At 60.2% G+C, this 12,957-nt stretch overlaps 1 protein-coding gene across 5 annotated transcripts in view; it reads right to left on the minus strand.

The window, feature by feature from the left end:
* The window catches only part of TBCD (tubulin folding cofactor D), a 139,438-nt gene that overhangs the window by 36,247 nt on the left and 90,234 nt on the right, over positions 1 to 12,957 (minus strand). For all 5 annotated transcript variants that reach the window (XM_072745294.1, XM_072745293.1, XM_072745296.1 and 2 more), the window contains 3 exons: positions 12,170 to 12,227; positions 5,912 to 5,941; positions 3,502 to 3,587 (listed from right to left, as the gene is read on the minus strand). In XM_072745294.1, coding sequence (XP_072601395.1) covers positions 3,502 to 3,587; positions 5,912 to 5,941; positions 12,170 to 12,227 — 174 coding nt within the window. The remainder of the gene's footprint in view (positions 1 to 3,501; positions 3,588 to 5,911; positions 5,942 to 12,169; positions 12,228 to 12,957) is intronic.

Consider the following 12,957-nt stretch of genomic DNA (forward strand, 5'->3'; position numbering starts at 1 on the left):
GTGCACGGGGAGAACGCGGTGCTGCGTGAACATGTGTGCGCTACAAGGTGCTGGACTGGGGGCACGGGCACAAAAGTGTGTGTTCTGGATGTGAAAGAAAGCAGAGACTTCTCCAGAGGTGAGGGAGACGGAGAGACCCTCCAACGGTGACAAAAGAGGTAAAGTCAGAAGGAGAAACAGAAGAACCAGGACAGTGGATAAGCCGTCAGAGAGGAACCCAGATGTGACCCCTGGGAGGACCCCGTCACCGAAGGGCCCCTGGGACTGCCAGCATCCACGACCGATGGCCGCACAGGAAGAGACGGACAGACGCCAGCCACCCGAGCTCTCGTCGAGCTCGGACCCGGCGACAGCGGACCAAGGGGGGGAGACACGCCCGGAACCAGTGCCCGGTGCACAGCACTCCCCGAGCAGCAGAGTCTGCAGAGAGGCCACGTGCAGAGCCCGGGGGGGAGGGGGGGGTCAGCAGACGGCGGCAGGCCAGTGGGAGCCGGGCCGCATGGCAGCTGAGGGGATCGGCAGCAGGAGGAGCCCTTGAGGGCTATTAGGGACACGAGTGACAGAACTAGGTCACCAAGCAGACGCAGACAAGGAGGCAGTAGGAGAAGCAAAACGGAGCTGACTGTGTGGGCGGCAGCCGTTCACGGAGCTAGGAGGCAGCGAGGAGGCAGTTTGCTCTGAGGGCTCCTAAGTTAGAAGAGGTCCTATGGCAGGAATGTGCAAGTTACTGGAAAGCAAAATACGACAAATGGGGTTCCGAGAAGGGTGCACGGGACCGCAGATGTCAGAAACCCACCAAGGAAACTTCCAGCAGCAAGACAGGCCAACAGAGCCAGCGACCACGGGTCGTGTCCCAACAGGAGCAGCCCCGTGTTCACGCGCTGACGTCAAAGGGGCTTCAGCAACCAGTCACCGGCGGACGAGGGACAGGCCGGGCGACAGCAGAACTCAGGAACACGGGACGCCAGGACGCAAGCAAAGGCTCCACGTGACTCTGTCCACACCGGTTCCAGAAAAGGCAGACTCCGGGCCCAGGAGGCGAGTCCAGGTGCCAGGGCTGGGGCACGCGGGGCCGTCAGGGCCGGGGGCATGTCCTGCGTGACCATACGGTGCTGCCCACTCATGGCCAAAACTCACATTTTAAGTTGGGGACTCTTCCTATACAGAAATTATGTGTAAAATAGTCGTATAAAATAACAATCGGACAAAAATAAACGTGACGTTTTTAAAGGTTTACTCTCAGGAGTACACAGGTGACTGTAAGCAAAAAACAAGAGACAAAAAGAAAATATTTGCAGACCGTTTATCTGAAAAGGGGCTCGTATCCAGAATAGGTAAAGAATTCTGAAATTCTCAACAGGAAGAAAACTAACCCAATAAACAGGCAAAAAATTTATCAAAGGAGCCCCTGAAAGACGCTCCAAGTCCTCAGTTATGAGGAAAACAGCAGCGAGCCTCCTGCCCGCCGGCCAGAACGGCTGTGACGGGAGCACGGGGAACGGGAGCACAGGGAATGGGAGCATGGGCCGCCGGGAGCACGGGCCGCCGGGAGCACAGGCCGCCGGGAGCACGGGGAACGGGAGCGCCGTCTTGGAAATCTGCCCGCAGGCTCCTAACAGCTGGGCTCCGGCTGTTCCAGGCCCAGGCGCCCAGCAAGCGGAGCACTTGTCCACAGACAGGCGTGCGCGTGGCGTCAGTGCTGCGCCCTGTGGAGCGGCCAGACCCGGAGGCACCCAGCGGCCCCTGCCCGGGCGGACGGGCCGATGCGCCGTATCCGCAGCGGAGCGCTGGGCCGCAGAACAAACCCTCAACACGCAGTGAGTGACGGGAGCAGCACAGAGCGCGTTCCGTGGGGCCCACGCACCACCTAGGAAGGCAAAGCACCCCAGCGGCCGGCAGGCCGGGGCCACTGGGGGAGGCCGGGCCCTGGGTGCCCCGCCCCGGCGTGCTGACACATCAGAACGTGACACGGGCAGGGTCCCCGCACCCAGGATGGTAACGAAGCAGCCCAAGTGAACGCGAAGGTGGCGGGCCTGGGGGCACGGCCCACCAACAGCCTCCGCGGGCCGCCGGTCCAGCCTGTGCAGAGCTCTCATCTCCAGAGGAGCCCCGGCCGACCCCCGCCCCTGGGGGACCCGACCCCCCCTTCCAGCTGCCGAAGTGCAGGCCCGTCCAACCACGTCCCACGACGTGGGACGATGCAAACCCTCGCGTTGGCTCCGAGGCCCCGCACGACGCCTAAGCTGGGCCCTGCTGGCCCTGGACCGTCTCCCGGGCTGCCCCCCTCAGCACAGGCCCCCCCACCGCACCCCTCCCCCAGTCCAGGCGGACAGCAGGACCCTGGGTGTACGCCCTGCCCTGGCCCCAGGGACCCCGTCCCATGACCACTGGACTGTGTCCTCACCGACTGCCCCTCGTCCACACTAAGACGCCAAAGGCACCGTCAGAACACGCCTGGCACAGGATTGAGTTTTGCCAAACATCTCTATGCCACGCAGACAACTGTGACATCGAAGTCTTAGATCAGCTTAGAAACCCCAGCGACAGGGAAAACACAGCAAGGCTAAAAACTGGGCATTAATGTTACCCAAGAAGCTCCAGGAAAGGGGGTAAATTCTCCACATTAAAATATATGTTCAACTACCAACAAAGAAAACAGGATGACGGCAGGAAAGAACTGGTTAAGGCCCAGGAGGCCACTAGACGTCCAGACGAGAGGGAAAGGACGCTAAAAACAGGGAGTTTAGTCAAAGCGTCTTTGAGAAAGAGGGCAAACGCTACATTTTTAAAAAACTCTGTGCATGGTCATGGAGAGACGTAATTTCTGCACGGTCTGCCCAGGTGCGCAGAGAATCTCTCCCGAGGACGGAGAGTGGTTCACGCGTGTCCGAGGCGACAAAGCAGAGCAGGACGTCATTCCCGCGTGGGCGCCGCGCCAGGACTCAGGCAGCGAGGCCACGGAGCCCACAGGACCCGTGTGACGACGCTACGTATTAACCCCGGACCTGGTTTCTCTAACTCTTCTTACTCGTGTCTCAGAAACAACCCAGAGACCTTCAACTTGGGAAACATGATTTTACCGGAAAGAAAAAAACAGGACAGACACACGGTCCCTTCTAAGCCGCGTCGGCCTGGCTGGCGGCCGCAGGAAGCAGGGAGCGCGGAGGCGGCGCCCACACAGCAGGACGGGCTGGGAGGAGGCGAGGAGCAGACACAGCTCATCCCAGAGCTGCGGCCTAGACACGCACCCCCCCAGAAGGCCGCCCAGACCTGCCCACGCCCCTTGTCCCTTTGGATTAGTTTGTGTTTTCTAGGGTTTTACATAAAAAGAATCCCGCACTAGGCACCTGGCCTCATCAGCAGGAAACACAAATTTCGGTCACATAAATTACATTTACTCTTGGTGGACTTTCCAGGGGGAAGAGAGAAAATTGTGGAGGCTTTTCTGACATCGGCATCACAGGGAAATATTACATTTTTTGACAAACATTAGAAACTTACCTTATAACCAGGAAACAGTTAGCCCTGTTGCCAACAGCAAAGTAGTCCGCTGCGGTCAAAATGTCGATTCCATGGGGGAAAGTGCCCTAATCACAGAGTCAAGAGGAAGAAGAGCACAGAAATGACACAGGTGAGGGGAGGCCTTTCTAGGGGAACCGCCGCCACACCCACACCCACACCCACGCCCACGCCCACGCCCACGCCAGGCACGCTGGGGACCAACAGCACACGGCTCCCTGGCGGCCCATCTCATGCTGGACACTGCGCTACTATGACGTGAACCACTCAAAAATATTGAATTTTTTTTTTCAAGCAACTCAAACGTTTTCAACTTTAAAATGTTTTAAGAGACTCTCTTTACACCCACACCGTAAAAAATAAAAATAAAAAATCAGGTTTCAACAGTGAGGCCCATCTCGTTCAATGGGTGTCCCGGACACTGCGTGTCTTTCGAGCAGGTTTGCAGGACCCTGCACACGGGTGTGTCGGCGCCGCGTGTGCACTTCAAGTCTGCGTGTGACATTCTGGGAATTCTCGCCAACACGCCGCCACCACCACCCATCCCGTCGGGGAGCTTGCGTGCCCTCCCCCAAGTGTCCCTCTTTGCTTCGGCGGGTTCCCGTCCTTCCTCTGCAACGTTCCCCCCGAGCTGCAGGACACTGCCACGGGCAGGGCTGGCACCCTGGCCCCCACCAGGCTCCACCTCCTTCAAAGTCCGTGTCTCTTAGCCAGCTGCCCGGCTCCCCCACGCCCGTGCTGCGTGCACGCTGCTCACGGGAAACATCGTGCAGGGGGGTGGGGAGGCTGAGGGGACACCCCCTGGAACACTGGCTCCTGGCTGGTCCTCCAAACCTAGACCGTGGTTAGAGGCCTTTCCTCTCCCCGATGGTCCATCCAACCTGAGTGTCCCCCCACCAAATGGGACACGGGAACGGCCCAGAGCCCCGAGCACCCTGCGCCCGGGACAGGCCTGGCTCTCCCCCAGCGGCTGGAAGCCAGGGGTGGGGAGACGCCTCCTTCCCCTGGGCTCTGGGTTCTGACGCTGGGGTGTCCGGAGCCCCTCGGCTCAGCTTCCAGCGGGTTCCCTGGCTACGACGCCTGCCCACCTACCCCCTATGCTTCCAAGTTCCTTCCCGTCCAGCCCCCTCCTTGGCCCGAGCAGCACTCCTTCGGGAGCTCTCCACACTGGCGGCCCCGACACCCCAAAGCCTGTTCTCTTCGGAGGTGGGCTGTCCCTTCCTAGGGAGCCTCTATCATCTATGTGTCCAGGGCCCCCCCAGGTGGCACCAAGGACACTGGTCTCAGCCACCTTCGAGCCAGGGAAGAAAGGGAGAGACCCTGAGGAGACAGGTGCTGGAGGACGATGAAACCACCGCCGCCCTGCAGGGAGCTGGGGAAGCCAGCCTGGACGGCCGCCCGGGGCCCATTGTGGGAGCACCTCCCACCAAGAACCACATGTCGTCTCCCCTGCAGAAGCAGGTCAGCCCTCACCCTGGCCCCTGGGAGCACGACAATGGAACCAGGAGACCGTGGACCCGCGTGCAGGACCCTCACGGTGGGCACAGGGGGCGCCTGCAGGCATTCTCCTCCCAAACACCCCAACGTCAAGTCTTCCCTCGCGGAAGCCTGCCCTTCCTCAAGGGGCTCCCCTCGGGGCCTGCAGCCTGACTTCTGACCCCCAAGTCCCAGACGCCCGTCACCGTCTCCCCTTGTCCCCCACCCAGCCCCGTCTGCTGATGGCCTTGCCCACAGTGCACATCCCTCCAGCCCAGTGCTTCCTGCCGGGGCTTTGACCAGAGCTCAGCTCAGTGTTCCCCCAACATGACCTGCTCCCGTCTACTCTTCCCCAGGCCAGCCACACGTCCCAGCGTAGCCACCGGCATACACAGTGTGAATGACCCGGTGACAAGGGCCACACCACCCAGCCAAGGCTGACCAGCCAGGAGAGGCTGGGGCCTGGGGGCACGACGGTGCTGGGGAGCACACGGAGAGGCCACAGGATCAGCGGCTTCCGGAAGCTGGCTCCGACACAACACAGCATGGGCAGGATCATGCCTCCGTCCCTCAGAAGCCGGGCTCCTCCTCCCACATCCCTCCCGCCCCACAGGCAACTGCTTAAATCGGGTGGCAACGCATAAGGTGCTGACCTGACGTGGGTGTGCGTGAAATCACTTACACGTTTGGGTTTCCCATAAAACACAGCACTGTTTAAAACTTGTGTCGACTCTCCTGGATGTCATCCCGAGTGGGTCTGTGACCAGACGGCACCGAGTCAACACAAGCTCATCCTAGGTAAATTCCGTACCCACATCCGACAGTGCGAGGAGATACCAAGTCTGTAGCTTTCAGTATTTCTACTGCTAAAGCGACAGGAAGTTTTAGGAATGAAGATTTCAAGAAGTAGCCATACCTGTCTTCCCACATTCTCCTGGAAAGCGGCCTAAGGAGAAGAAGAACAAACAGAGCAGGTGAGTTAGGTTTGCACTTTGCTAAACATCAGGAGAGAAATTCAAAACAAATGCCATGCAGCACAAATGACCCATGGCTTTATTTTTTTAGATAAAAGTCTGCATTGTTAGCCGATCAGAGCGCCAAGGGTAGCTGTCATTCTGTCTCTAGGTCCTGGTGCTTTTTCAAACCACTAATCAAGTTTATAAAATCAGACACATCCTGAAAAGTGCCCTTTGGAAGTGGACACTGAGCTGCTCACAGCAGCCGAATCCAAGCTCCAGACAGAGGCGTGAGAACGGAGTCCAACATGGAACCCTTGTCCTGGGAACTCGGGGCGGCAGCTCGCAACCCCACCCCACCCCCGGGGCCTGCCCCAGGGCCGTCTCGGACAAGCCCCCGACACAGGCCCAGAGCTCCAAATATTCACTTAAACCCAATAAAGTGTCTTTAGGCGCTTACTGGACAAAGCCCGTTGACTTCCCCAGTAGTTCCCGTCCCGTGTCTCTGCCTGCCCTGGGACGTGTGACAGCCAGGCCAGGCCCCTGGCGGTGACAACAGGCAGCACCTCCTTCCCATCCGCCACCCAGCCGGTGCCCAGAGCAGCAGGGCTCAGAAACCAGGGCGGCCCCGGGGGAGCGCCCTGCCGGCGGACGCGGCCCCTTCCCCGGAGCCGAGCCTCTGGGGCCCGTTCCCGCTGCACGCACAGGGCGCCGCCAGGGAGCACACGCAGGGGTGCGGAAGGGACTGGAGACCCAGAGGTCGCAGGCAGGTCCCACGGAGGATCAGAACCGGGGTCGTCCCCAGGCACCAGCAGACGGGCTCCTCACCCACGGCCCTCCCGCGGCTTTCAAACCAGGAGAGAGACCCGATTTTCACTTGGTAGCATATTGAGCCTTTTGCAACAAATTTATTAAAGAAATTAAGAAACCAACCAAAAGGCAACGGAAATAAGATATAACGTCGATTTATGTAACAAGCAAAATTTAGGAACACATTTACCCGTTTGATGATATCAAAAAGGCAAAAAATAATACAAGATTTATGTGGAAACACAGAGCCCTGGAACAGATGCAGCAGCCCTGAAGAAGAGGGGAAGGACCCCGGGCCCCAGCACGGGTGAGGCCAGCACAGGCACCACAGGGTGCAGCACGACAGAAAAGCAGAGAACCTCACCTCTGGGACGGAGGCCAGGCCCTGAATTCTGAGAGGGGGCACCAAACCACGGCCTGTGTAAGAAAGAACTGACAAACGGGTCACACCGAACGTTAAGACTCCTGCTCTGGGGATCCCAGGTGGCTCAGCGGTTTGGCGCCCGCCTTTGGCCCAGGGTGGGATCCTGGAGTCCCAGGGTCGAGTCCCGCATCGGGCTCCCTGCATGGAGCCTGCTCCTCCCTCTGCCTGTGTCTCTGCCTCTCTCTCTCTGTGTGACTATCATGAATAAATAAATAAAGTCTAAAAAAAAAAAAAAAAAAAAAAAGGACTCCTGCTCTGTGCAGCACCGTGTCCTGGGGACAGAAGCCACAGCCCGGGAGCAGGGCCCGCGGGCCACGTGCCAGCGAGGGCAGCACCTCGCTTCGGGAGCAGAACCACCCACACTCAGCCCTGCACACGCCAGCCAGTGAGGAAACAGGCCAAAGGCTCCAAGAGATGGTGCGAGGAAGCGAGGCACAGACCATGGAGAGGTGCTCGCCACCAGAGGAAGGCAACAGGACGGCACGGGAGGCATCACCGCACCCCGATGGGACCACACGGCGACCCCACAGAGGCTGGCAGGGCCGCGGGGGACGGGATCCCCGACAGGCGGTGGGAAGGTGCGGCGGCGAGCCTCCAGGGGCTACACGGGCACCCACCGTCCACCTGCCACACCACTCCCAGCGTTCGGCCAAGAGAAACAAGTTATGTCCACGCAAAAGCCCGGACACAACTGTTCACGGCAGCTTAATTTTTTTTTTTTTAAGATTTTATTTACTCACGAGAGACACAGAGAGAGGCAGAGACACTGGCAGAGGGAGAAGTAGGCTCCACCCTGGGAGCCCGACGAGGGACTCGATCCTGGGACCCCGGGGTCACACCCTGAGCTGCCGGCCCAGCCAGAGCCCGGGTGGACCCGCGGGGAACCGCCAGCCCGAAGGGTCACTTGTGGCAGGACTTCCTCCTTGCAACACGGAGCGGAAAGGCAGCCAGTAGGACCACAGGGGCTGAGGGGCCGCACACCGTTCAGCTAACTGGGCTTCGAGGAGATTCTGTGTAACTGCGATGAACCAGGCCCCCAGCCCCTGGCCCCCCCGGCCCCCAGCCCCCGACCCCCAGCCCCCAGCACCCGTGCCGCTGGCTCCGCTCCAACAGAGCGGCAAGCACTGAACAGCTCCGTAAGGGTGAGCGGTTGCAGATTCGCTAACGTGCCGGTTACCCCGTAGGCCCCTCCCGGCCTGCGTGAGGACCGCAGCTCGAGGCCCGGCGGGGGCAGGGGGCCCCGGGTGGCTGGCAGCGCACAGGCCCAGGCCCTCCTGACCTCGGCCAGGAGCGCCCTTACCCCGGCACCGAGGGCGTGAAACCTGAGCACAAACAGGCGCCGGAGGGGGCACAGCAAGCCTTGGTCTGAGCTCCACAGTAAGAGAACTCCACGTTGTCACCTCCTCGGTCCCAGGTGTCCAAGCGCGCCCCCAACACGTGCCTCTGACCCTCAGCTTTCATTCGGAACCTGCTGGGTCGGCCAGCGTACCGGGATGACGCCCAACACAGAGAATCCCCTGCACATTTTGAAGGATTATAGTCCTAACTTGAAAAACAAGAGGACTTCTGTGGGTTTTCTCGCCTCTTTCTCGGGGTTTATAAAGGCAGCACTGCTTTGATTTTACCACTGCTTCCCATTAAAATGCTGGCTTTACGGTAAAAAAAAAAAAGAAAATGTAAAAGCTACTTTCTAACTCCAGACTTCACAAAAAATCATCATCGTGTTTGAAAGCATGAATATGTTCCTGGGTGACCATCAGGGCAGAGACGTGAAGGCCCCTCACGGAGTCACGGGACTCCTGACGCTCCAGAAACAGAACTGCATCAACACAGAGGAAACTAGCTCCGCTGGCAAACCTCCCCTGGAGAGAAAATTCTGAAGGGCCAGAGCCCAGGACCTCCTGTGTCACACTGTCTCAGGGTGCAGAGGGCAGGCAGGCATGTCCAGGGGCAGCGGATGCTCCGGCCGAGCTCCCGCACGTGAGGCAGGGCCCGCGGCCAGGCACCTGTGCTGCCGGGGACACGGGACAGCGCACAGGGGAGCACCCGCGGCTGCACCTGACGACTCCCGATGGAGAAGTCCCTTCACTAGAAAAACACACGGGCTAAGGGAAGTGAGTTAGGAACGTGCCTGCGAAGAAACAAAACAGGCCCAGATGGGTTCACCCGTGATTCCCAGCAAACATTTGAAGTAGAAACAAAGTAAGAGCCAGCTTTATTTTTAGAGACTTTATTCATTTAAGAGAGCAAGTAGGGCAGCCCGGGGGGGCTCAGCGGTGGAGCGCCTGCCTTCAGCCCGGGGCGTGATCCCAGGGTCCTGGGATCAAGTCCCACATCGGGTTCCCCGCATGGAGCCTGCTTCTCCCTCTGCCTGTGTCTCTGCCTCTCTCTGTGTCTCTCATGAATAAGTAAATAAAAAAAAAAGCAAGCGGGAGCAAGTGAGCTCCATCCCAGGACCCCAGGGTCATGACCTGAGCCACCCAGAGCAATCTTTTAAGACTTCTACAAAATACAAGAGGTAGAAACACTCCCGATTCCCTCCATGGGGCCAGATTACCCTGATTCCAAAGCCACACAGAAACGTCCCTTACAAACAGACTCAAAACCCCAGCAAACTGTGTGCAGCAGCACACGAAAGAGGACAGGACAAGTGGGATTTCTCCTGGGAATGCAAGGTTGGCTCAATACCTGCAAAACTGATGAGCAGGACACAACATATTGACAGAAAAAAAGCACAAAACCACACGAGCATCTCACAATCAAACATCCACTCGGGATGTACCCAAACACCACAAAACCCTTCACAACAAGCCAGCAGAACCTCTCGACCTGCTAGAGCCTGTTTACAAAGGCTTTCCAGTTGATGGTGAAAGCCGGCACATCCCCGGACGGACGCCAAGGCGGCCCCCGCGGCCCCCACGTCGGCTCAGCACGGTGCCTGCCCCCCTGCACCAGCACACTTAGGCAAGAAAAAGAAATAAAAGGCATCGAGACTGGAAAGGAAACAGTAAAGTCTTCTTCAACTTTTCTTTTCCTCACAGATGACAAGATCCTGCACGCGGAGCCATAAGGAGCCCACACGCACCAGGAGTGAGGTGAAGGCCCTGCCGTGCCCCACTGACCACCCCCCCTCGGAGCCGCCAGCCCCACAGGAACCGCAAGGAAGCACCCAGGAACTGGGTCCCCCAGGCCCGCAGGTGGTGCCAGGGGCCCTGGGAAGCACGGCCTTGAAAACAGAACCCCGGGCGTGGGTACGGAAGACACAGCCGCGGCCGAGTTCCCCTCTCAGGGACTGGGCACATGGGTCCCTCGCCTGGGTGGCCCCACCCCTGCCCCCACCTGCACCAGGTACTTCCCTGGCTCCCAGCCACTCCAGCCTACACCGTGTCAGCTTGAGTGTGACACAAACAATCCCCAAACGTGTCCCCAGAGCAGGTGGGAGCAGACCCAGCACGACACGGATCCTCCAAATCCCACATTCCCAGCAGACCCTCACCTGCCCAAGGCTGTCTGAGCGCACCTAGGTGTCCCGGCATCGAGTGGTAGCTGTCACCTCTGACCCAGCCTGACCCAAGGGGAGCTGCTGGCCTGCGCCCTCTCTCACCAGTCTCCTCCGCGGCCACACGGGGTGCTTGCTCTCAGTCCTTCTAGCAGACACCCCCTGCGCCTCCTCTGTCTCACCAACTCCCACGGGCTCCAGCTGGACCAGGCCGAGGGGCACAGATGCCTCGTCCGCCCTCCCTCCAGCACCTGGAAGTGTGGCTGCTGCCCATGGGGGACCTAGAATCAGCTTCAGCCCCCAAGTGTGTGGGCAGAGCCGTCTGGAGCAAGGCCCTCCTAGGATCACCATCCTGTCCCCTGTCCCACCTCTGGGCCGAGAAGACCTGGCTCCCCGTGGTGCGGCGGGGGCCCCCAGGGCAAGGTGGGCAGCTCTCCCCACGCCCCAGCTCAGGGCCGCCAATCCACCCAGAGGACACACTCAGGTCCCCTACGACACAGGGCTCACCGAATCCCTCCCAGGCCCCTGCGCCTCTCGGGCCAGACCCTCCTCCTGCAAAGACCGGAGCTCAGCCAGGACCAGGGCCCTCCTGGCTTCACCCCCTGGTCTCCCCCATCGTCCTCAGAGCACGGCCTTTCTGCCCATGTCCATCCCCCCCTTCCTGACACGGAGGCCCCTCCACCACCAGGCTCGGCAGCTGAAGGTACGCCTGGTCCCTCAGCGCCCACAGCAGCCCACGTGTGAGCCTGACCTACGCGACTGACCAACAGCAACACAGCCCTGTGTGCGGCCGGGACACGGCCATGGACACCACCAGCAAGTGTGCCAGGGACACGACCTGGCAGCCGTCGTGTCTGCCAGCATCTGCAGGAACCCCCGAAGCAGAGCACAGGGCCACAGCCCAGCTCCGGGGAGGAGCAGCGGGACGTCGTGCAGACTCCTGCTCAGTGCCCCTCGAAGCAACGGCGCAGCCTCCTGAGAGCTCTTCGCACACAGAATCCGCCCCGAGCATGACCAGGCCCGGGGGAGACACTGGTGTTTGAACGCAGGAAGGGCCACTGGGGCCGCCAGGCACGTCGGCGAGGCCCCAGGCCCAGCACGCCCGCGTGGGGCTGAGCGGACCGCTGCTTGGCAACACGCCTCCTGAAGCTCCGAGGCACCTGCCCCGCTGTCATGTTCGGGTCACAGCCGGAACCCATGGTCTTCTCCTTGAGCCTGGTCGTCAGGCACTGTCCCGTCACCCACGATGCTCAGATGGCGGCACTTCTCGGCCGGCGGTGCCGCATGTAATCCCGACCCGCCTCGCAGGTTAAAGGGCAGCCCCTTCTCCCGGAAACTGGGAGGAGGGTGCACTGGCGCTGCGCCTGTGGCTGCCCGGGCACCGCACCCGGCAGCGAGCAGGAGTGTGTGGCCTGCTGAGCAGAGAAGGGCACGGCCCGGACCCGCCCACACCGTCAAGCAAAGGAACAAAACAGGAAAACTCACAGAGGCTGCTCTCCTGCAGTTTATGTTTCGGTCAAACACCGTGGCAATCACCAGGGCGCTGTGAAAAAGAGAGGAAAATAGTTAAAAGGAAGTCTGTAAAAGGACACAGACCCTGCCGCATGACTGGGGAGCCAGCGCCTGCTCAGCGTCCCTGCGCGGCGAGCTCCCAGCACCCCGGGGCCTGCCCCCGGTCACCTGAGTGCCAGCGAGGTCACAGGGAGGACACCCGCCGTACACAGGGGCCTCGGAGAGAACGTGCTCAGCCTGGGGCGGGGGGCGGGGCAACAGGCAGGGCTGGCATGGACACGGACACAGACCTCGGCCCCCAGACCCCAGGATGGACGGTGACACGGGGCGTGCGCGGGCAGCCGGGGACACCTAGGCCCTCCCCCTTCTCGGAAACCCAACCAAGCGCAGAACACAGCTATCGGGGGGGACGCCAGGTCCTCCAGATGCCGTGCCCACCCCACCAACCCAACCACCTCGGCGAAAAGGAAGCCTCTCCAAGCTCATAACATTCATCAGGCTTCGCTTAAGCCCCTCTTCGTGAGATCATCGCACTTAATTATCACTGATAAAGCAGAAAGCACTCATTTGACTCTGTGTGGCTTTATTAACAGAAAACAAAGGATTTGGGCAGAGGGGAGACGGCACTGTTTCTAAGGATGACTCGAGAACCTGCAGCTCCCATGAGCCCAGAGAAAACGCCCTTAGAAAGGGGTATTTCGGACACACGGAGGCCACCTCCCAGCGACACGGCCGTCAGCTGGGGCCTGACGCGACCCACT

Source organism: Vulpes vulpes, chromosome 2 (genome assembly GCF_048418805.1).
Source record: "Vulpes vulpes isolate BD-2025 chromosome 2, VulVul3, whole genome shotgun sequence".
Classification (NCBI taxonomy): Eukaryota; Metazoa; Chordata; class Mammalia; order Carnivora; family Canidae; genus Vulpes; species Vulpes vulpes.